Source organism: Chinchilla lanigera, unplaced genomic scaffold (assembly GCF_000276665.1).
Source record: "Chinchilla lanigera isolate Chin_1 unplaced genomic scaffold, ChiLan1.0 scaffold00030, whole genome shotgun sequence".
Taxonomy (NCBI): Eukaryota; Metazoa; Chordata; class Mammalia; order Rodentia; family Chinchillidae; genus Chinchilla; species Chinchilla lanigera.
In genome coordinates this window covers 21,389,906-21,411,402 of record NW_004955431.1, presented here as the reverse complement: position 1 = coordinate 21,411,402, position 21,497 = coordinate 21,389,906, and the positions used below count along the sequence as shown (strand labels likewise).

The window sequence follows — 21,497 nt, the reverse complement described above, 5'->3', positions numbered from 1 at the left end:
AAATATCAGCACAGGAAGCATGAATCTTGTTGCAAATTACTGCAAAGAGAAAGCTTTATTTCTTTAACTGGTTAAAATGGATTATCATTAAAGTGAAAACACAAAATCAATATTTTCCTAGAGTAACACGAAATTAATTTTCTCCACACCTGGGAGCCCAAAGCCTCCTGTAACATGGTGGATCATCACCTCCCTGCGCGTGGGAATCACCTGTGCCTTATCTTAAAAGGCCTGTGCTCTTGGCCGCTCTTTAATTGGTCAGGTTGGGCTTTCCGTTTTCCTTTTTGAAGCTCCCAGGTGACTCTTTTGCAGCCAGGATGAAGAACACCTAGAAGTCTTTGATTATGTGTTGGCCAGTCCTTGGACCCTTGATGCCGATGGGCAGGGGCGGCCTGTGCCTGTAGGGATCAATTGCAGGGTGTGCGTTGGATAGACATGAAGCTGACCTTAAGTAGCACTGCTGCCCTAAGGTCAAGGCCCCAGAGTTCTTCAAGAGTCCAGCCTTCTGGGAGCTTTAGGATCTGCAGCCAGACCATGGTCCCACTCCCAAGGTTGCTTCATTCACCTTAAAGCAGCTGACTTAAGACTTGAACCTCACAGTCCATAGTACGGTTGACTTTCTTGTTAGAGCCTGAAAACATCAACAAGAGGAAGGAGAGCTGTGGGTCATTGCTTCCACTGGACATGGGAGAAGGCTGTGGCTCAGGGGAGCAGACACCCTTTGTGCAATGTTGTCTGCTTGGCTAGACTCCTAACTGCTAATTCAGGACCTGCTTTTATTGCCTCCAACCAAACTGGTTCTGAGCTTTACATTAATAAACTGAAAATTACCCTGTGTTTCTCATGGTGGAAATGAGATGATCAATGCATAAGTACTTCAGTTATTGCTGCATACAGAGAATTTTTCTCAGGTTCATGACCGTTAGAGGGGAAGAATAGTGCAAACCAACTTCTCAGGGAAGTCATCAGATAGAACAGGTATATTAACTGCATTTATAGGAGTGGGAGGCGTTAGCATGACCACCTCAGCTGAGGTCCTGGAGGACAGGTGAGGTCGTTCAATGCTAGTGTCTAGTGTGCATGTCACAGTGTGAGACTGCAAGGCCCAAAATTCAAGGCCTGGACTCTCAAGGTGTCAACCAGACCCTTATACTTCTGTGTATTTGCAAATCCGGTAGTTGAGGCTGGTAATTTATAGGTGGAGTTCTAATAAGATGTGGTGTCACATACCCAGGGGAAGGAGAGTTCACACCAAGTTCTCACATCTAGGGTCTGGCAGGATGCTGACCCTTGAAGGGAAGGGGAATACAGTTCAGAACAAAACATCAAAGGCCAGATATGTGTTTGGAATCATTTCAAACATATATAAATATACAGGATATTTTCATTACTCCAAAGACTCTATTCCTATACTCTATTCTGAAAAAGAATCTGAAAGACTCTGTTCCTATACTCTATTCTGAAAAAGGCATTGCTTTTGTTAGTAAAAATGAAACGAAACAAAACAAAAAGCAAAGCCAAATCAAACTGGTCCCACGTGGCCCTTAAATCTGAAAACTTAATCAGATTTGTCCAGGGCTGCGTGGACAGGACAGGTCTGCTCTATGCTAACCACAGAGCACCAGCCTCCATGTCTCTCCAGGTCCTTTGTCTGCGCCCTGTGTCTACAGGGTGCAGTGTGAATGTTAGGAAGTAGATGCTCAAACACGACACGGATCAATAGTCAAGGCTCATGGTAGTGATAGTAAAACCTGCTTTCTCTGCCTTCCTGGGAGTTTTGGCCAACTGCATGTCTGGTACAAGGCCACATGTTCCCAGAAATAAAATGGGAGCATAGGGCAGAGGCCTGACCTTGCTCCAGTTTGAAGACCCCCTTGGCTGCCTGCCCTGACCCTGGAGCATATGGCCATCCCTGCACCTGGTCAGGACCTAGGTCACTCTGAGGCTCAGGGCAACACCTGGGATGCGTGCTAATAGTGTGGCCCACTACCTTGGGGAGTCTCCCCAGCTGGCATGCTCCCTGCACAGCTGTGCACTCTTCTCTGCTCCTTATTTTAAAATCATTTTCCAGAAGTTATCACCTATATGTATTAGTATTTATTAGTATTAGCAGAGTGACTGTGGTTGACCAGGAAGCAGGAATTTTACTGTGGACCCCAGCCACACACCCCCAGTTATAGCTGGATTCCTCCTACCTACATTCCCCAGGGCAGGGCTGGTGTCATGCACTTTCCTCTGTCCCCGGTACCTGGCACAGTGACAGGTTCAGAGCTGCTGTGTGATTTAAGTGTTAGCAGAACATTGCATTGTTGGTCTTTTGCCAACACGGTGGTGCCATACCCAGCCAGTGCCTTGTTATCTCTTGCTTGGTGCCTTCAGGGTGCTGAGTGTCCCCTGCCATTGCCACCACCTTTGTCACGCTCTGTACCACAGTTTTATTGAGCCCTTGCTGGCACAGTGCCCTGAGCCATTGTTACTGAACCCAAGACTGTTTACTTACCATTTGAAAAGGGGCCTGATGAATTGAGGACAGCTTGTTGGGCCAAGGAAGAAGATCTATTCAGAATGCCAGGGCAGTGGTGGACTAAAGTGTGAAAAAGGACCATCTTGACTCAGCAAGTTTCAAACTCCTTTTATCCTTAGGCAAGGGCAAAATGGAAGGGGCGTGGTCTAGTGACTAGAGATTTCCAGGTGCATCTCCAGCGGCCTTGAATGGAACACTGCAAACCTAGCGGTTGGTAGTTCATTGATCATGATGCCCCTGTAAATCTTTCAAATGTCTTAAGTACTCTTACGTTAGTGTCTTCAGTCTTGAAAGGCTAGGAGAGGGATCAGGGAAGCTTTAAATATAAGGCGTGATCAAAATACCCAGTGAATGTTTAAATTTAAAAGTTTATTAGAGTAAAAGATACACTGCCATGAACTGCTCTTAAAATATACTCCGTGCTTCTAACACATTTATCTCGTCATTTTTGCCACTTTCTAAAACAGTTCTGGAGGTCTTCTTTAGCTAATGTCTTTACAAGCTATGATAAATACAGTGAGTAGTGCTGCCGAGCACCATCCCATGGAAAGGCAGGCTGGTAAAAACATTGTGTGTCTTCATCCACCTATTCACCGAGTAAAAATCAAAATGACTATGAGAGGTACATGCTTTGAATTAATTCAGGTTATTGAGGTAGCCACAATGGCATAGCTCAAAGACACTCATGAAAGGGAATTTCAGATCTGCTTGGGAAAGTGGCAAGAAGGTGGATATTTTGAGGGGAGTTAATAACAGTGTGTCTTTTATTGTAATACCGTTTTAAAAAAATTTTTTTTAAACATTTACCGTACATGTCTTGTAAATCAATGTTCCAGACAAGCATTCCTTACATGACTAACATATCCATGTGCAAAGTTGAGCAGACACAGTCTGACCTGAAGGTAGTAAAGGAGACAGACACAATCTGAAGGAAGAGGTGCCAAGCTTTTTCATCCTGCCTTTGTCACCTATCAGTTATATTAGGGCCATGTAAAGAGTCAGTGTTTTTGACAAGGGCAGTCTTCTAGACCCTGAAATGTAATTCAGGGCCTGGAAACTGCCACCATCAAAATCTACACATTGGAGTTGTCATCCACAGCAAAGCTAATGAGAGACTATGAACATTGCTCAGCTGGGGGACCTCCAAAATTAGTGACTGTTAAGGGCAAATACTAAAAGCAAGTGAAGCGAGAGTGTTTAGTTTTTCTCTAGTTACACTGCGAGGCCTTCTACTAGGGCAGCTCCTTCACCCCTCCCATAGCCCTGCATCCAGTGACAGTCTGGAGTCCACTTGCATTCAAGTTTAAAGATCCATGAAGCTTGACCTGGCATTGCTGGTTAGAAACGGAAGCTTGGGACTGGAAGTGCCATGGTGGGATGTGAGGCTTGGTGACCAGGAGGAGACATGCTTCTGGGAGGTGGTGACCTGGTCAGATAGTTTTGACCTAGACTGCTCCATCTTGAAAACACCCTTTCCTCCCAGGATCTGTGTGAGTGAAACATGGTGACAGAGGATTGGCTGAGGGCTCTCCATAGCTCCAATTGCAGTGCATTGATCTGGAAAAGTCCGTCCCCAGCGGGGGCCTGTGCTGTGCACTCTTCCAAACCCATTCCTGGACCCTTCTTGGGCTCCCACCATGCTCTGCAATGGTTCCTGTCTGGCCCTGGAGACCCCAAGGCAGTCCTAGCCATGAGTGGGGGCTGGAAGACTGCAGTGCTCTGTGCATTTGCCCACCACAGAATCTCTGGATTCTTCACCAAGAGCCAGGGTCACAACATGGTCCCATGCCACCCAAATCTATCACTTTCAAAAGGCACGCCACTCCAATATCTGTCCTTGATCCAGCTCCATCTTCCGGTGAGATAGGGAGGAGTGTGACAGTGGGGTCAAGGCCCGCCCCTCCATCCTGATGGGAACATGAAATCACTCTGTGAGTCTGGACCACTAACTCTGCCTGTTTGTGCCTCAGTTTCTCACTGTAAAATGAGGGGTCAGGGGCAGAATTCCTGCAGAGGTCTTCGACCATCTATTCTTTCTTTCTGCTTTGAAACATCATGCTCTCAGAGAAAGACAAAACAGTGAGCCCGGGACCAGGAAAGCTGGGGAAAAGTGGTGGGTGACCAGAACCACAAATGTACAGAAGTGCTCAGGACGTTTTTAATTGTTTAGTTTCCAAATGTCAATACAGACAGTAGCTGACATCTGAGGTAGACACAGTGAATAGATAGATGCAGCAGAGGACTTAGTTGGTGTTAAGTGATCATATTGTGTTTGGCGTTTCACAGGGCGTGAGGGTGAGCAGAATGTCTTCTCTCACAGCATCTTCACTACAGAAATTGTATCTGTGGAGAAAAGCAAATGTTTGGGTGACCGCGGGAAAGCCATGATGATCTGAGGTTTCCAGCAGAGGTTAATATGATTTATAATTTTCAAGGGACAAGAAAGCACTAGGGCTCTGGCTTCAAGCAGTTACTGGAGAACTGGTGCCTTAGGCTTCCAGTCTGAGGGAACACCTGGGTCCCAGGACAGTGTCTTCTCTTGCTGTAGAGTGGCCCCTTGTGAGGTCCTGTGTGTGGCAGGACGGTGGCCTCCTGAAGCAGCCACCCTCCTTTTTCTCATTCCTATGGGTCTGTGGTAGGCCTCGGTACACACAGCTGACTGGTTTACAGATGGTCCCTTGCTCTTCCTTAGGCCTGTCTTGGAACCCAGCTGAATGAAATACTGAGCTCTTAGTAGTGAAAGGCAACTTTGCTAAATGATCCCCCTGTATGAACCTCACCCCCACCATAAGCATGTGAGAAGGTCTTTATTTTATACCTCACAGCAGAGGAAACTGAGACAGAGAGACTGTCAGTTAATAAGAAGAAGAACAAGGCTGCAAAAACAGGTGCACCTGATGCCATAGTCCAAATTTTCTATGGTGGGGTCACAGGTCAAACCGCCCTTGACTTTGTCTTTCAGATCTGGAGTCAGGGGCCCTGGCTTTTCCCTGGGTGTCCTAGGCCTCTGCCACCTTCTACCTGTGAAACAGGCCCATTCCTTGATGCCATCTGCATTTGCAGAAGAGGGTTCCTTCTTATGATTGTTGAGAATCTCATGGCAATAATTCAACTTCCCACAACAATAAGCATAAACCACTTAAAAATTAATCAAAACACTGCAGATATAAACAGTGGTTATTATGGCTATTCAAGAATGGTGGGCTTTTCTCCTCGCCTTACCATCTTTGAAGGCTCTTCCAGTGTTGCATCCTTTACTTCTTTGAATTTGTTTTTCCTAGAAGTCTGCCCTAGCATTTCTCCTGTGCCCTGCACCCTGCCATCCTGCCACCAGGCAGCCTGGCCTCCTCTGTCCCACACATCCCTGTGCCTGCTGCCTCTGCCTTTGCCCTTCCTGCCTTGCTCTACGTGACTCCCCAGCCTCCAGGGCTCCTCCTTCATCTTGGCCTCCTTTGGGCATTCTGCTCTGCTCCTGGCCTCTCTCTTTGGGCCCATAATGGTGAGCTCTTTATTCTATCATGTGACCTTGGGATGCCCCAATCCCAATTCAATTCAAGAATTGAATCTCATTTCAATTCTTGAAATGAGAAAATCATTCTCATTTTTCTCAACAGATAAACTATAAACTCCTGGAGAGCAGGCTCTGTGTTTATACCTCCTACTGTTTTCCAGACAGAGGATAGGTATTTAAGAAGTCATTTACAAAAGTACTTTACTGATGGATACTTAAGAAGTTCCTGGGGAAATAAGGAAGGAAGGACCACATTTCTCTTTTGGTCTGTGTCACTGGAAAGAATTCTGATCAGCAAGTTCCTGCATAGCATTTAAAACCCCAGAAAGGTGACTAAAACATCTGAGGGGCAGTCGAAAAGAGGCTGGACCAAATAAATGGACTTTCTTTGATTTTGCACTTATTACTTCTTAAAATATTGTTGGTCATTTGCGTAGTGACAAAATATCTGAATAATTTGCATAATTGAGGTTTTTTTGATTGTTCAGTCTAGCTTGTGATTTATGAAGCTGGTTTTGGCTTTCCAATATTTTAAAAGTTTAACATTGACATCGTGCTTCTCTGAAGAAAGGTTCTCTGTGGAGTCGATGGGCAGGGGAGGCTGCACTCAGCTACTGGAGGGTTTAGGTGGCAGCTGACGAGCTCAGGGCCTCAGAGGTGGCTTCAGCTACATCTGTTCTATTTCTAGAAAGCTTAGAAAGTCTGGACCTTTCCTTAGCAACCTGGAGAGTATCATGTTCTGGCCTCTTTGGTTACCTGCTTCTTACCTGTAAGAACTCCTTTCCTGAGACCACCTCTCATTTTCAAGTCTCAAGATGTTCCCTTCTTATGCAATTTTATCCACAAAGCCCCAGGATTCAGGCCCAGGGACATTACCTAGTGGAACCTTGGGAACTGACATTAGAGGCTGTGTCCTTGAGTGAGTCCCAGGAGAAGAGGCCTTGGCTGTGCCTGAGGCCTGCCTGGGGCCCTCCATTGGCCAGGATGGGGCTTCTCTGAGCTGTCCTTTAGCTGTTAGGACTCCTCACTCCTGATTGCACTGACCACCTGGCTTGACAGCCTCTCTGTCCTTCCATGTCATGCGGACAGGGAGGACACCAGAGGGCACACCCTCCATGCTGCTCTGTCAACCCTCCCTGTTTGCTTGGAAGAGTGACATTCCTGGGGACCTGAGCTTGGTGGCCCTACCTACTTCCTGAACTTCAGGACCACCCATGACTGAATGCCCAGATCTCCTTCCCACAAAGCCACATGAGAAATGCCCCGCTGGCCAGATTAGGGGTGGAACTTCGCTCTGTCCTTCTCAGGTCACTACCCAGACCTCCCTCCAGGTGCCGCCTTTCTCTGCCCAAGGCCTGTGCCTGCTCAGACACAAAGCAGTGGAGGCCATGGGTCAGGATGACCATCCCACAAATGTCACCACTTCAGTGCTTTCTTGTCCTATGTCAAATTTTCTACCTTTTGTTGAAACTGATTTCTTTTTCCTCCATCTATTCTGAAATATCACTGATCTCTCCCCTTAGAAATGTACTTTCTAGCCCACACTTAACCTTTTATCCTTCAGAAGTGATTTCTGCATTTCTTTTTATTTGTCCTTGCATGTTAGGCCATATTTTCTATATCCGCATAGGCAGTGCTGAGAATACCAGTAAAGTACACCTATAGAAAAACTACCTGCCTTCTGTCAACTGGTTGCTTGCCTGGGGAGGAAAAACCAGGGATAGGCAGATTTTCATGGCTTAACTGACTTTCTGCAGTGAGTTTCCACCACAGGCACGAATCTGTGCAAACACTCAGAGACACGACCAATGAAGACACTTACACTGTCTGTTCCTCTCCCTTTTGCACCGTGATCTTGGCTGCACCCACTTTGGGGAAAGTTGGGTTTACCACCTTATTATTCCACAGAAACTTGACTTTCTCAATAGTTCCAACATCAAGCTCTGCATCAAACTCCGAGGAGAGGGTAGAGCCTGGCTTGATGATTCCGCTGGAAACAAAAAAATGGAAACATTTTTGGTCATGAAAGTTCATCTAATGATCAGACCAGGCTCCATAACTCTTTTCTACTTTAGATTAATAGAAGTCAGCCTGGTGCTGGGGTGCACCCCTGTGATCCCAGCACTTGGGAAACTGTGGCAGGAGTATTGCTGAGTCCTGCCTGGGTACTTTAGTGAGACTCTGTCTCAAAATAAAAATTTTAAAAAAGGGCTGGGGATATACCTCAGTGTGAAGGCCCAGGGTTCAATCCCCAGTACTATAAAAACAAAAACAAAAACAAAAAATAAACTTCTTCTTTCAATTTAATCCTCAAAAACAAAGAAATGGAAAACTCAGCTATATGCCCACTGCCTCAAACCATTACTTAAGGATTTGTTATGGGTTAAATATGAAGTGCTCCCTCAAGACTTATGCATGGAGGGCTTGATTCCCAGTGTACCAGTGTTCAGAGGTGGGGCTTAGAGTGAGTGTTATTCACATCACAGCCACTTGGAGTTTTAGAGGATAGGGCCTAGCCGGAGGAAGTAGGTCATTGGAACTTGCCTTGGAAGGGTATATCCTGTTCTCTGCCCCTTCCTCTCTCTTAAGCTGCCTGTGCTTCCTGGATTCCCCAAGGTGAGCACCTTTGTCCCATCACTCCCTTGCAGCATGATGTTTCTGCCTGGGACCATGGACTGAAACCTCTGAAATGATGAGCCAAAATACACCTTTCCTCCCTTAGGTTGTCCCATTGACAGAAAACTGACCAATACATGATTGTTTTTCAAACTCAAACTAATCCTTCTCCAAAAATTCTTATAGAAAGTTATATAATTCTTCCATACTATCTTTTTCTAGAAGATTTATTTGTACAGTAACAAGTTAGTCACTTAACACATGTGTTATTGTGCTAATCAGGATAACAGGATATCTGGGGTACATTAGATTTTTAAAAATCTGATCTACTGAGAGAGAAAGAGCTAAATGGTTGGATTTAGTTTTGGGAAAAGAAAAGTTATAGGTAAAGTTCTGAAATGGCTTCAGTATATAAATAATTAAAAACCCATTGATGAGAAATGAACTACCTGCTTTGAAGGTCCTGTATATTATGAGATGTGGTACGGAAATAGAAATTACCTGAAGATGTCATACTGGTGAGTGTTTCCTTTGTTTCCGAACAAAGCAACTTTGACCTGACCGGTGACCATTTTTCCAGACAGTGTGATGGAAACTCCGTATCTCCAGCCTGCACAGAGCATAGAAGAGTTCAGTCTATCCATGCACAAAATGGGTGACCCAAACCCAAGATTGCTGTCCTTGTCCCTTACGTGAAAGCATTCAAGGATGAGAAATCCCACTTATTAGTTCACACCTTAGATTCAGTCTGAAGGGGGAAGTACACATCCAGTAGCAGCCCACTCTATACCTGAACTGCCTGGTAAGACATCACTAGCCACAGTGACCACTTACACTTAAATTCAAATGAAATTAAACATTTAGTTTCTCAGGTTCACTAGACACATTTTCAGTACTAAACTGTCATGTGGATGAGTGGTTTCTGGATGTGACAGGGCAGAAGACCCCCATCATTGCAGAAAGCTCTGTGGGACAGCTGTGCTCCGGAGTGACAGTGCTATGAGCTTAGGTGACAGGCGGTTCCAGTGTGTGTCCAGGAAGGTCTCTCAGGCATTCTGTCTGCAGAGCACCCTGGGGCCAGGGTCTGTGTGTCATCTCTGCATCCCCAGTGCCCCAGGAAGGCTCCAGTACAGAGCAGGTACCCAGGCTGTTGTCTCCTAGCTTTATACTCGGTCTGCTGCCCTGGAGCCTGTGTGAATAATCCCTGCCCAAATACATCCCTGTAAATGATACACATAGAACCACACCTTTACACACACATAATTACTTATATACACACAAACACTATTGCACACACTCAGTGCATGCATTCACACAAAGAATCATATATAAACTTGCATGCACACACTTGCACATGCACACACATATGTACATAACTGCCCACCTTTGCCTAACTCCTTCTTATCTTTTTTATCCTCAGAGGCATTGTCCCTGCTCCTCCCTCTGGTCAGGGTCGGGTCCCCTGTCCCATAATGCAAAGGCCGCAACTGCCAAGCCCTATGCACTTGTAGTCGCTCAGTTTCCTTTTTTGCTGAATTATGAATTGTATGAGTAGAGTGTCTTCTTCATCACTGAGTCTCCAGTGTCTGGCAGCCCAAATCTGTGCCTCATAAATAAATGCAGGTTGAGGAATAAATACATAGTTTTTGAATGTTTACTTTGTTGTTGTTAAAATATGGGCAAGTATTTCATGCATCACTACATTGGTGGATGGATTGATTAACCAATGTCTTCTTATGAAAAATTTTGTGTATATTCATATATATTTACAGTGATGGAAATGCTCTGCATCTTGATAGTGGAAGTAGTTACACATCTATTTATTTGTCAAAAGCTCATAGAACTATGCACTAAAAAGGATGAATTTGCTGTATATAAATTATACCTCAATAAACTTGACTTTAAAAGCCATATGAGACATGTATTATTTTTATATATCTGTATAAACACACAGCCTCTGTTTTGCTGAGCAGCACCTGGTGGAACTGTCAGAGGCAAGTTGTCAAAAAGTGCCACATACAGCTTTTTCTCTGCCTTGTGTCCTAGTCGAGTCTCTGTGGCTTGGAGAGAATTCACCCCTCCCCGTGACTCCTACCCACTCTCCCGGCCTCAGAGATGTGTAGACATGAGGGAAGGTAGAGGTGGGCTCTTTAAGGGCTGCAGTCCTAGAAAGATCTAGTATGAACTGAGTTTGCTAAATGAATAGCTGATGTATAGACAATATTTTAAAGAAAAAGAACAATGAGATGCAGAATGGTAAAAATCCAGGGTGAGTGGTCACAGAGCCGTGGCAATTGCCTAAATCCTGTTAATCATACCATTCACTTCCCCTCATTTCATGACATAGAATTAAATGGAAAAAAATGTAGGTTATTTCTAAATCCTCAGTTGAGTTTCAGAGCCGAGGATGTTTGGGTGGATGTGTCCTTTCCTAAGACGATCCAAATGTGCCCACAAACACTTCAGGTTAGAGGCAAGCCTTTCATTTGTAACGGAAACTACATTTTCTTTACTGGGGCAAGTAAGTAGTCAAAGTACAACTTACGTGCAAAGTTCTTGGCATCTCCTGTATTCAAGAAGAATTTCTGCTGCTCTTCACTTGTCCTGCCAGCAAACTTATCAGCATAGTGACCCATCTGTGGGCACCCGTGGTCCGGACAGGGGAAGCACTTGTTCTAGTGAGATGGGACACACAGAGATGTAAGGCAAACCTGTCTCCTTGTAAGCAGTATACCAGGGGGAGCCAACACTCAATTTTCCTACAGCCCCAGCTTTCTCATTTGTAACAGGAAAGGGGTTGGGACACATGAATTCTAAGTTGCCTTCAATGCCAGCTGTGATGCACACATACTAGAAAGATGTGAGGAGCTTTAAAATGTACTGATACCTTTGGCCCAGGTTAAATCAAGTATACTTTCCATTTAGTGAGATGTGTTCAACGATTAGCAACCAGTTCTCTGGGACAAAAAGCCTTGATTCTAGTGTTTAGGTTTCTGGGGTAGAAATGCTTCCTCCCTGGAGTATTTAAAGTGACCAACATGATATTGTCATCCTCGATATCATGGATGTGAGCCGGTGTGATCATTTCTTCTATCGCTTCCTTCAACACCCCGGCATAGAGTGCAGCATTCGCCTTTTCCGCTGTCCGGATGATGGTTTGTTTTTGTTTTTGTTTTTGTTTTTGGTACCGGAAATTGACTGAGCCGTGTTCCTGGCCCTCGGATGATGGGTTCTTTGCTCACACATTTTTCTGGGCTTGCTCTGGCCCTGCCAGAAATGCACACTCGTGTTCCTATTATTATCTACCATTTTGTAAGCCAGATTCATGGGACTTGGGAGACATGCAAGATCATGGGGATGTAGATTTGCTCTTTAATTTCCCAGGGTTTTCTTCTTCCACATGACTCATCTGCCCTAGAATTTTTGCCGTCTCCTGCCTAAATTTTTTTTTTCACCTCCACTTCACTGGACCATGAACCCTGAGGGACAATGGAAAACACACAGGGAGAAAGCAGTGCAAATCACAAACACAGCAGGACCACAGCTCCATGGTGGTCGGTCCCCATGGCTTCTGGCAGGACAATAGCTTACAGACTCAAAGTCCCTGTAGGAAGTGCAAGGGTACGCAGTGAACCCCTTGGGGTTGAGGATGCTGTCCAAGTAATACTTGTAGCTTCTCAGATGATTGCAAGCCACAAAATCCCGAGTTCCTAGGGAAAATAAAGGAAGAAATCTGAGCAGGTGGTGGGAGATGGGCTGTGATAGCTTCTGTGCCATTGTCTCTAGGAGGGGTGGTTCCAAAGTGGAACTATATTTTAAAAAATTTAAGATAAGTGTAAAATCCACTCACAATAATTACAATGAACATAGAGGGTACTTGGTGTGTGCCTTGAATGTTCTGATCTCTTTGTATGCATGGACCAGGTAATCCTCTCCTTTCCCAGAGGTGGGTACCAGATTATCCCTATTTATAGGATTAGCTACAGATTGCACCCTCCCATTTACAGTTTACAGCTAGTAGGTTGGAGAGTTTAAGGAAACCTAAGCCCACATGAGCAACATTCTCATAGTATCTCGCTGCTCACAACATTGTTTGGCTCTTTGCAACTCATGCCAAGTGATGAATGTTACCACGCACCTTCCAGACCTGGCCTGAACTTACTTGGCCATTACTGATGGAGAGTTTGGGCTACTCTTATCCATGCAAACCCTCCTAAGGATGTAAAAGGTAAAATACATACATTATTATCCTTAATATTTGCTTTGAGGGCACCTAAGCTATTTTGATCAAATCCAGTAAAAAGCTGTGTTCCTCACATTTGATTAGCATGCTGTGGATTTTAACTTGTATGGTGCTATATGACAATTTTGGCTGGAGATTATGTCTGGTCATTGTCTTTTCCCTTTAGTATTGGAGATTTAGTCCAGGGCCTTGACACTGAGCTAAACTCCTAGCTCCATTTTTACTATTTAAATTTTAGGAGAGGGTCTTGCTATGTTGCCCAGGTTGGGCTCAAACCTATGATGTGCCCACCTCAGTCTCGCAGAGCGCTGTCTTTGTCCTTTTGACATCATTAGATGTTCAGTCAGGGATGAAGGATGCTCTTTATTCTTAGGCATACTTCATCTGTGATAACTAGACAGTTTCCACCCTTCTGCTACCGTGGTTACTCCTCATTTCTATTCAGTGTAGTGCAAATGGTTTTTCAATGGAAGCCATTGGGAATACTCTCATTTTGGCTACAGAACTGAAGCTGATTATATAAGTCTGAGCCATATTACTGAGTAGGAAGGTTATATCTGCAGAAAAATTCTCTGGAGTAGAGTCAGACTATATATTCCTATGGTATTTTCTTTCTCAATTGACTAGCTACCAGTTGATTGTTGGGGTTATAGCTTTAAGTAACAGCATTGCAATTCTTTGTTCCTTATGCAACCCAGGATATACAAGACAATATTCTAAGCAAATAGAAAATTAGTAGAATTGCAGTATAATAACTATTTAACCATATTTTTCAGAAATAAGGCCCAGAAATGAGAACTGTATAATTTTAAAGGAAGAGTGTGTTTTCATTAATAACATTTACTATGGCAAGTGCTGCTCACCCCAGGAAAGGGATGTCATCCCTGACACTGCCCCTACCCCTGCCCCCTACCATGCCTTTACCTGACCAGATGCCATCCAAGTCGATGATCTGTGACAAGGCATTCTTCTTACAACCTGGCATGTTCTGGCCTCCATTGGGGAAGAAGTCAAGGTGACCCCCCAGTTGGCTTGTTCCAAAACCTGAGGTGTTTGCAATAGCAATGAGGTTTTTGTGATGTAGATCTCTCCTGGATAAAACATAGTCCCACATGATCACAGCTAGAGCACTGTGGACTCACCCAAGAAGGGGATCAAGGGCGCTGCATCCGTGTGAATGACATCAACAAAGTCAGCATCTGAAGGATCGAGTCGAACCTCTTCAGGAGTGCCCTCGAAACTTGCTTCCACAGGATCCAACCCTAAAAGAGATGATCCATGGGAGATCAACAGACCTGTTGTACTGATGCCAAAAGGACTTAGTTGTACATTTGCTCTGTCATGCATTACCCAGTTTAAAGGGTGCTATACTCTGGAATGGTGCAGTGCTATGACCCTGGGTATCGAATAAGGGGGCATAAAGTCTCAATGGTGCTCATTACAAGAGGGTTCTGGTGGCATGGATACAGGGGGAAGATGAGCAAAGAAATTCAGATTTTATTTGAGCAAGGATTTCTTTCCATTTCAGTCTTTCATTTACTTGTATATCTTCCCCAGTCACATTTCTCTTTCTCTTATCATTTGAAGAACACAGATTCTTGGGCTAGGTCATTTGGCTCCTCATCCCTATTCAGCTACTTTCTGAAGAAACTGCCTGATCTTGAACAAGACACTCAATCTTTTTGTGCCTCAGGTTGCCCATTTTACAAAGGGAGTAAATAATACTATCTACTTTACATAGTCATTGTAGATGAAATAAGCTAATATGTAGCATTTAGTACAGTACCTACCATAGAGTCATGCTGTTTAAGTAAAATATTACTTATTGTAATAATATTGTAAGTAAAAATTATTACTTTGACCATATTTCCTTCTTGGCCAGAATCCTGGATTGCTTGATACTTTTTAGATCTGATCAGAGCAGCTAAAAAGATATGCGCTAAACATAGTAATCTACTGATAATAGAAGGGAGATTTCTTATACAGGCAGAGTTGCTTGAGCCAAAGAGCAGCCAGTACAGGCCTGAATCTCACTCAATTCCACCACCAACCAGTTGTGAGACCTTGGACAAATTACTTGCTTCCCTGAGCCTGTTTCTTCAGGTCTGACAATTAAGTAAGAAATAGGAGACATTTTGTACTCTCTTTGTGATAATCAGGCATAATCTATGCTTATTATAATAACTATAACAGCATTAGTATATTATATAGGAATATTTGGCTATTGTTTTTGTAATAACTCAAAGGCTTTGCTTAGTTTAAATTAGCTGTGGCAGAGATGGTAGCTAGGAAAGTAAGAAACATAATTTTCAGCTTCTATGCTGTCTTTGATTTCAGAGATGGAGGAAAGCAATGCAGGATAGGCCCTTTTAAAGCTACATATTTCCACGCTCTTACTAGCTTTACCGTGCCTTTTCCTGGGTGCTCGTGCTGCTGAGTGCTGCTGACATACATCACCACAAAACTTGGACCCAGAGAGGAGGGACCAGGACAAAGGCAGAAGCAGCAAAGGAGAATTGAGCCAGCACCTTCCTTGCCTCAGTGATGCTCATGTGCTCCTTTGGGGCTAAGATGATCTGTACAGGCTGCACCCAGCCCTGCTACAGCCAGCGGGGAACGGTCCTCTACAGGGCAGCTCTAAGCTGGGCTGCAGGTTGTGACCACATTCTGGCTTACTGCGAACAAGACCTGGGGCCTTACCAGTAATCCTGCCCAGGCCTGGAGTCCTGCTCCCTGCCATTCCAGCCACGTGGGCTCCCAGGCTGTGGCCAATGAGGTGGACTTTGGAAGGGGAGTAGCTATAGTTTGTCTGGAAAGGAAAAACCACATTTTCAGGACACTGTTGTGCTCTGATTTTCCTAACATGGTATCCCTCCTCTGCTGGAAGCCCTCCACACCCCCACACAAGGACCAAGCCCTAAGTCATTACAAGAGCTTCAGAGCTTTTGATACTAAAGACCTATTTTTTCTAGACTCCTCTCTAGCCAAACCCTTCAAATGCAGCTGATTTTTTTCACCCCTGGGCCTTGTTTGTACCCATCCTGTCAATCATCTAACATGATAAGAGCCTATCTTCAGCTTTCCACTTACATGTCTCTTCTTGGGGAGACTTCCGTGATACCCCCAACACACAGACACACACACACACCCCAGTCGGGATTAGCCACCCACCATGTGCTTCCACAAAGCCTGGACTCTCCCCATCACTACCCTCCAATAATGACACTCGGTTGTCGATGCAAGTCTTCCCTGCAAACCCACAAGGGCCTGGGACCTCATCCATCCCTTTCACCTCCCTCAGACTCCCGACGTCCAGCTCCAAAATACTGCCTCAACAAAGCAAGTAAAGCTATGAGCTCTTTGCACATGTTAGTCCCAGAGATAGTCACACAAATGCACCTCATTTATTGATATATATGCCGTGTGTACAAAACCAGGGGTTTTGATTCTGCAGGGGTGTGGAAATAGTTGGAACCAACTGGTTTTTTTGTAAGCCCTTTAGCTATAAGACAGAAGTGACTGGGACCTTTACCTGGCATAGAAAATAGCCTCAAGGAATTATTAAGTGAACTGCAAGAAAGACTTAAAGAATTAACTAAAAGGAAAAAAGGAAGAAACAACTGAAATGATTACGGCAGAGAAAATCCTCCAACATCAGTAGGACCCACATTCACAGCCCAGCACAGTGGGGATATGCCAATCGCCCATCCTTCCCCTGGGCTGTTTGGCTTTGGTTGGCAATACCTTGTTTTACATCAAATAGAGCCCACAGTGTTGTGAGTGGTTCTCGGGGCTGAATGGTCTGGGCCCCAAAGACGACTTCCCTATTCACCTGCTCTGTGATTTTGTTTTTTAAAGCAAACTGGGTAACCTTCCTGGGCCTCAGTTTCCTTTTCTATAGATAGAAGATAATATAAAAGCTCCCCACCTGTTAAGCATATGAGTTATTAGTTTTTCTTCCCCTAGTGCATCACTAAGGTGACCTTAAGAGTTCTGGATGTGAGAGCTGAAATCCCCCTTCTTTGTGTTTCTCCTTTCATGTGTCACTCTCAGATTGCCCCAGCAACTGACTCACCAAGAGGATGTTGAGCATCTGGGCCACCTGGGCGCCCACCACCCGCATGTTGTTGGCAGCCTGCGTGTAGGTGGTTTGCGAGCCCTTCCTCCAGTCCACGCAGACGCAGTTCACCTCCTCCACCTCAAACATGGCCTGGGGTTGGGAAGATACTGGGTGTTATGGCAGCACATGGGAAACCCCTTCCCATTAGCGCACAGAAATGGCCACTTCTCCCTTCTAGCTGAGCACTCGGGTGATCTAGACTCTATTAGGGAACCCTGGTATCCCATGGGTGTTACCCTTGCAAAGGCTGCAAGAAGAGTGCATCCATTCTCTGTCTAGCTCGAAGATTAATTGAAAGCTGGCTACTCTCTGGTTCTTTCAACCAAAGTTGATAAGATTGCTCAGGCGTGCACAAACAGTTGTGTCATTCAGACAAACACGATCCAATAGGGAAAACCTCAAGTGCAGTCTTGCTGGTGCCTGTGTCTGCACGGCCTTGTGAATTTGACCCCGGAGTGTCCCTTGGGCTTCTTGGTGACACTCCTGCCTGCTGTGCATTTCCTAAACTTTAAAGTGGGAAAGACGCTTCCCAACTTTATAGTCAGGATGATGAAATATTTCATGGAAGAAATACACATTGCGGATATCTAAAAAATCAAATTGCATCAATTTAAAAGAGATTGAAGAATTCTGATTGAAAAATTTCTTCCTGGATGTAAATAACCTGAAATATCCTTAGTTCTTCCAGACAGTCCATGGTACCATGTTGGTATTGCAAATTTAAAAACTACTTGAAGCTTTTCACATATATGAGAACTAATATGTATGATCACTTACACAGAGATACTGACATGGTGGGTTTTTTTTTTTTTTCTTTCCTTTTTTAGCAGAGTCTCACTATGTAGTTCAGCCTGCCCTTGAACTTTTATGTGGCCCAGACTGGCTCGGGACTCATGGTAATCCTCCTGCCTCAGCCTCCTGAGTGCTGTGATTATAGGAGTGTGCCACCACCTCCAGCGACTGACAGGATTTTTTTTCCTCTGACTTTTATTTTAAAGCAGCCCTGCAGAATGCCTTAAACACCTGGAGAATTTGGGATATATACTGTACCAATCAGATGTTTATTAATGGTAGGACAAGAGACGTGCCAAGAGCTAAATGCCTGGGAAACCAAAACCAAATACAGAAAGATTAATTTTTGAGGTTTGTAACATACTGTTGACATTATCACTGCTGTTATTAGTGTACATGTGGAAGGCAGGCTGTTGTTATTAATGTAGGTGTAAATGGTGACACAAAAATAGATTGAATCAGTGCACACAGAAAGAAAGGAGAGTGGTGTATTGCAGGTGTGTGCATGTGTGTGTGTGTGTGTGTGCCCATGCACACATGTGCACAGATGTCCACTGTGCACTTGTGTTACTATGTGCATATGTGCATGCAGCTGTGTGCACAGCTATGTGTTCTGCCACCATAACTGTTGCGCTTAGTTATGGTGTTATATCCCATGCAATGTTATGTCCCATGCAATTGTTGCACTTTCTATTCTTCTACTTGTGTCATCCAGTCAAATTTAGTTCTCCGTATTTCAAATACGGAGCCTACAGGAACTCGTCTTAGATTCTCAAGTGTAGGAAAGATGTAGGCAAAAAGAGGGTGATCCCTCATTTGCAGAAATACAAAGGACCCTCACTGAGAACACAAGAGGAAACATGGCATCCTAATTTAACCAGTAGTGAGGTAGTGGGAATATTTGTTTATATAGCTAATGCTGCTGATTCTAGATGCACATGTAATCCCGAAACATGGAAAAGAATTTTCATAGGATCTAGGGTAGCAATTTGTTGTTGTCAGACTCACGTACTATGATCACATGAAATGAGGCGGGGACAGGGAGGGGAAGTGACTGCAGCCAGGATAGCTGCAGGGGTCAGAACACATGTCTGTCACCCAGCTCCTACCTTGCACATGTCTGTCACCCAGCTCTCATCTCCCTTGTCTATGAAGCCGTGGATGATGAACCGGGTCTTCCTGGTTGTTTGAAAATTTGATGCCTCAATTGTTGATGGATCAGAAAGGTGGAGAATCTGTGAAAATGCAGAGTGCCACATATTTTTGTAACCCAACCCACAAGTCCGTCTCTCCCCTCCCCACCTCTGCGTGTCCCAATGCCTAGGCCTTTCCTAGTTTAGGACAAAACCACCAATATCCCCTTTTCTGTTCTGTCTCTGGGTCAGTATCGCCTGCCACTCCTGGGCCTGGGCTGTCGCTCACAGGCTTACCTTCCCAACTGGTCCTTTTAGATAGTAAATCCTTTGCCCCAGCCAGAGCCACACAACCAGCTACAAGTTCCAGCAGCTATGAGCCATTCACACATCCCCGCCAATACTTGCAGAACATCTAAGTTGCCCCAGTCTGGCAAGGCCAGGGGAGCAGCTGGAGGGATGGGATAGGGGCCGGGTCTGGTGGAAAAGCATAGCACATATAGGGAACTCACGGTCTGTGGTGACCTAGCCCTATGGACAGTCTCACCTGAAAATTGTCTGGGTTTTCATTGGTGTAGAGCAAGAAGTGAGTGTCGATTTTCTCAGGGGTCCAGGGGAGAATTTTCAGTGGCCTGACTGCAGTCCCAGCCCAGGGCTCAGCGTCAGAAAAGCACCCAAGGTCACCATAGCAAACTTCTTTCCCTAAAGACAAAGGATGGATCTTGTCAAGGAATATCTCCTGAGCTGACTTCCTCTCACTGCCCTAGAAAAATCTGCAGACAAAGGATGCACCATGTCTGCCCCTCTTCTTGTCCTTAATACTCGCTGACTTGCCTGACCCAGTCCCATGGAATTCCACCAAGACGCTAAAGTTGCCTTCACTTAGAACTGCCACCAAAAAGGTGAATGTTCTGAGCTCCCCACAAGCTCTTTTGATATCGTTATTTGACTAATGCCATAATGGGCACTTCTAAGTAAATACCTTAACCAAGGCAGGTGTTTAATGCCGTTCCTAGAAAATTCTGGCCTCAGTTCCTCTAGAGAATGAAAGCCTGGGGTTGTTGGCACTGACCCTCTAAAGTAAGTCCCGTTCAACCCTTCCAGGCTGAGTGTCAGTCCCACCCTCCTTTGCCTGGAAGTGGGGGCTGTGAGGAGCTGCCAGAAGCCCTACCGTGGCTAGAGCTTTCTTTGGCCAGCGCCCAGAGCTTGGTTCACATACTTCTTGGGGAGCAGGTATGGTGTTTCTTACCTCGGGCTGCTCCCAGCAGTAGAAGTGTGGTTGTCCAGAAGAGCAGCATCTACAATAAATTAAAGCATTCTCAACCTCACAGAGTGTTTCCAGATTAGTGAGCAGAGATGCTCAAATTCTGGATGGTTTGCGCTGCCCCTACTTCTCAGCTGGTGGCAAACGGAATGGAGAAGTGGCTTACCTTGTCTGAGGATCCAGGCACTTCCTCCTATTGGGTCCCTCGACATTTTTTTTTATATTCTAGCCTTATCATTTTGACACTATTTTAAGAAAGCAGTGAGTGATGATAGCACATGTTATGTGTACTTAATGTTTTAATCTGTACAAATACACAAAATAAGATTAGTAATGGTGGGCAAATCTTCCCGCAAGTCTGAGAAGATGAAAGAATGCTTGGTTAAAAGGGGGAGAAAGGTCACTGACTTTGCACGTACGCATCCATGCAAGTACTTGGAAGCTCAGTGAGTCCTACTTCTCTGTTTCCTGTTTCATCACCAAATACTGTAGTTTCTCCATAAAGACACAGTAGCACACCTAAGAATGGAAGGTAGTTTTCATTCATATTTGATGGAAATGTCCTAACTGGATGAAAGTAAAGGGAAGCATCTGATCAAGAACAATCTTCTCTCGGCAGGACACATCTGTAATCCCAGCTATACTGGAGCTTGGGGAAGGAGGATCACAAGTTTGAGGCCAGCCTGAGCAACTTAGTGAGCTCCAGTCTGAAAATAAAAATAGAAAGAGCTGAGGCTGTAGCTCAATGGCACGGTGCCACTGGGTTCTATTCCCAGTACCACAAAAACAAAACAAAAGCAAACATAAGTAAATAAATAAATAAATAAGTAGATTTCTCTCTCTTTCTCCACTCTTTGTCTGCTGCTGGTGGACTAACAATACTAGGGACATGAGCACTGGGGATACACAGTGAGCTCTCACAATAGCCTCTCCCATGGTCACCCCTTCTTACCAGGTCAGATATCTGTTACTATGCAATGAGCCAATGTGAAACATAATGGTTTAAGACAACAACAGTGATCATACTATCTCAATAGAATTGGCAGAGTTGGTTTCAGGAGCCCCTGAAGCACCCATCAATAATCCACAACACCACCATTGAATGTCCCAGACAGCACACCTACCAGATAGACTAGGCTCTGAGGACGTCATGATTTACCTACAGATCAGCACACCTGTGAGCAGGTGCCCAGTTCACATGGGAGAGATAAGCCTTCCCAGAGCAAACATGCGGGTCCCCCTCTACCTCCAAGGGAAACATGCCCCACCATCAAATTTCACCCTCTTGAATAAC

At 44.8% G+C, this 21,497-nt stretch overlaps 1 protein-coding gene across 1 annotated transcript; it reads right to left on the bottom strand.

Annotated features, from left to right (window-relative positions):
- Nucleotides 1-4,785: 4,785 nt before the first annotated feature.
- On the bottom strand, nt 4,786-20,237 carry Pnliprp1 (pancreatic lipase-related protein 1). Its single transcript, XM_005387852.1, has 12 exons — nt 20,189-20,237; nt 19,487-19,641; nt 18,916-19,041; nt 16,970-17,104; nt 15,595-15,703; nt 14,037-14,156; nt 13,819-13,938; nt 12,243-12,361; nt 11,197-11,326; nt 9,153-9,261; nt 7,858-8,025; nt 4,786-4,867 (listed from the first exon to the last, which is right to left on the bottom strand). The coding sequence occupies exons 1-12, from the start codon at nt 20,235-20,237 to the stop codon at nt 4,786-4,788; spliced, it is 1,422 nt and encodes a 473-aa protein (XP_005387909.1).
- Nucleotides 20,238-21,497: the final 1,260 nt, after the last annotated feature.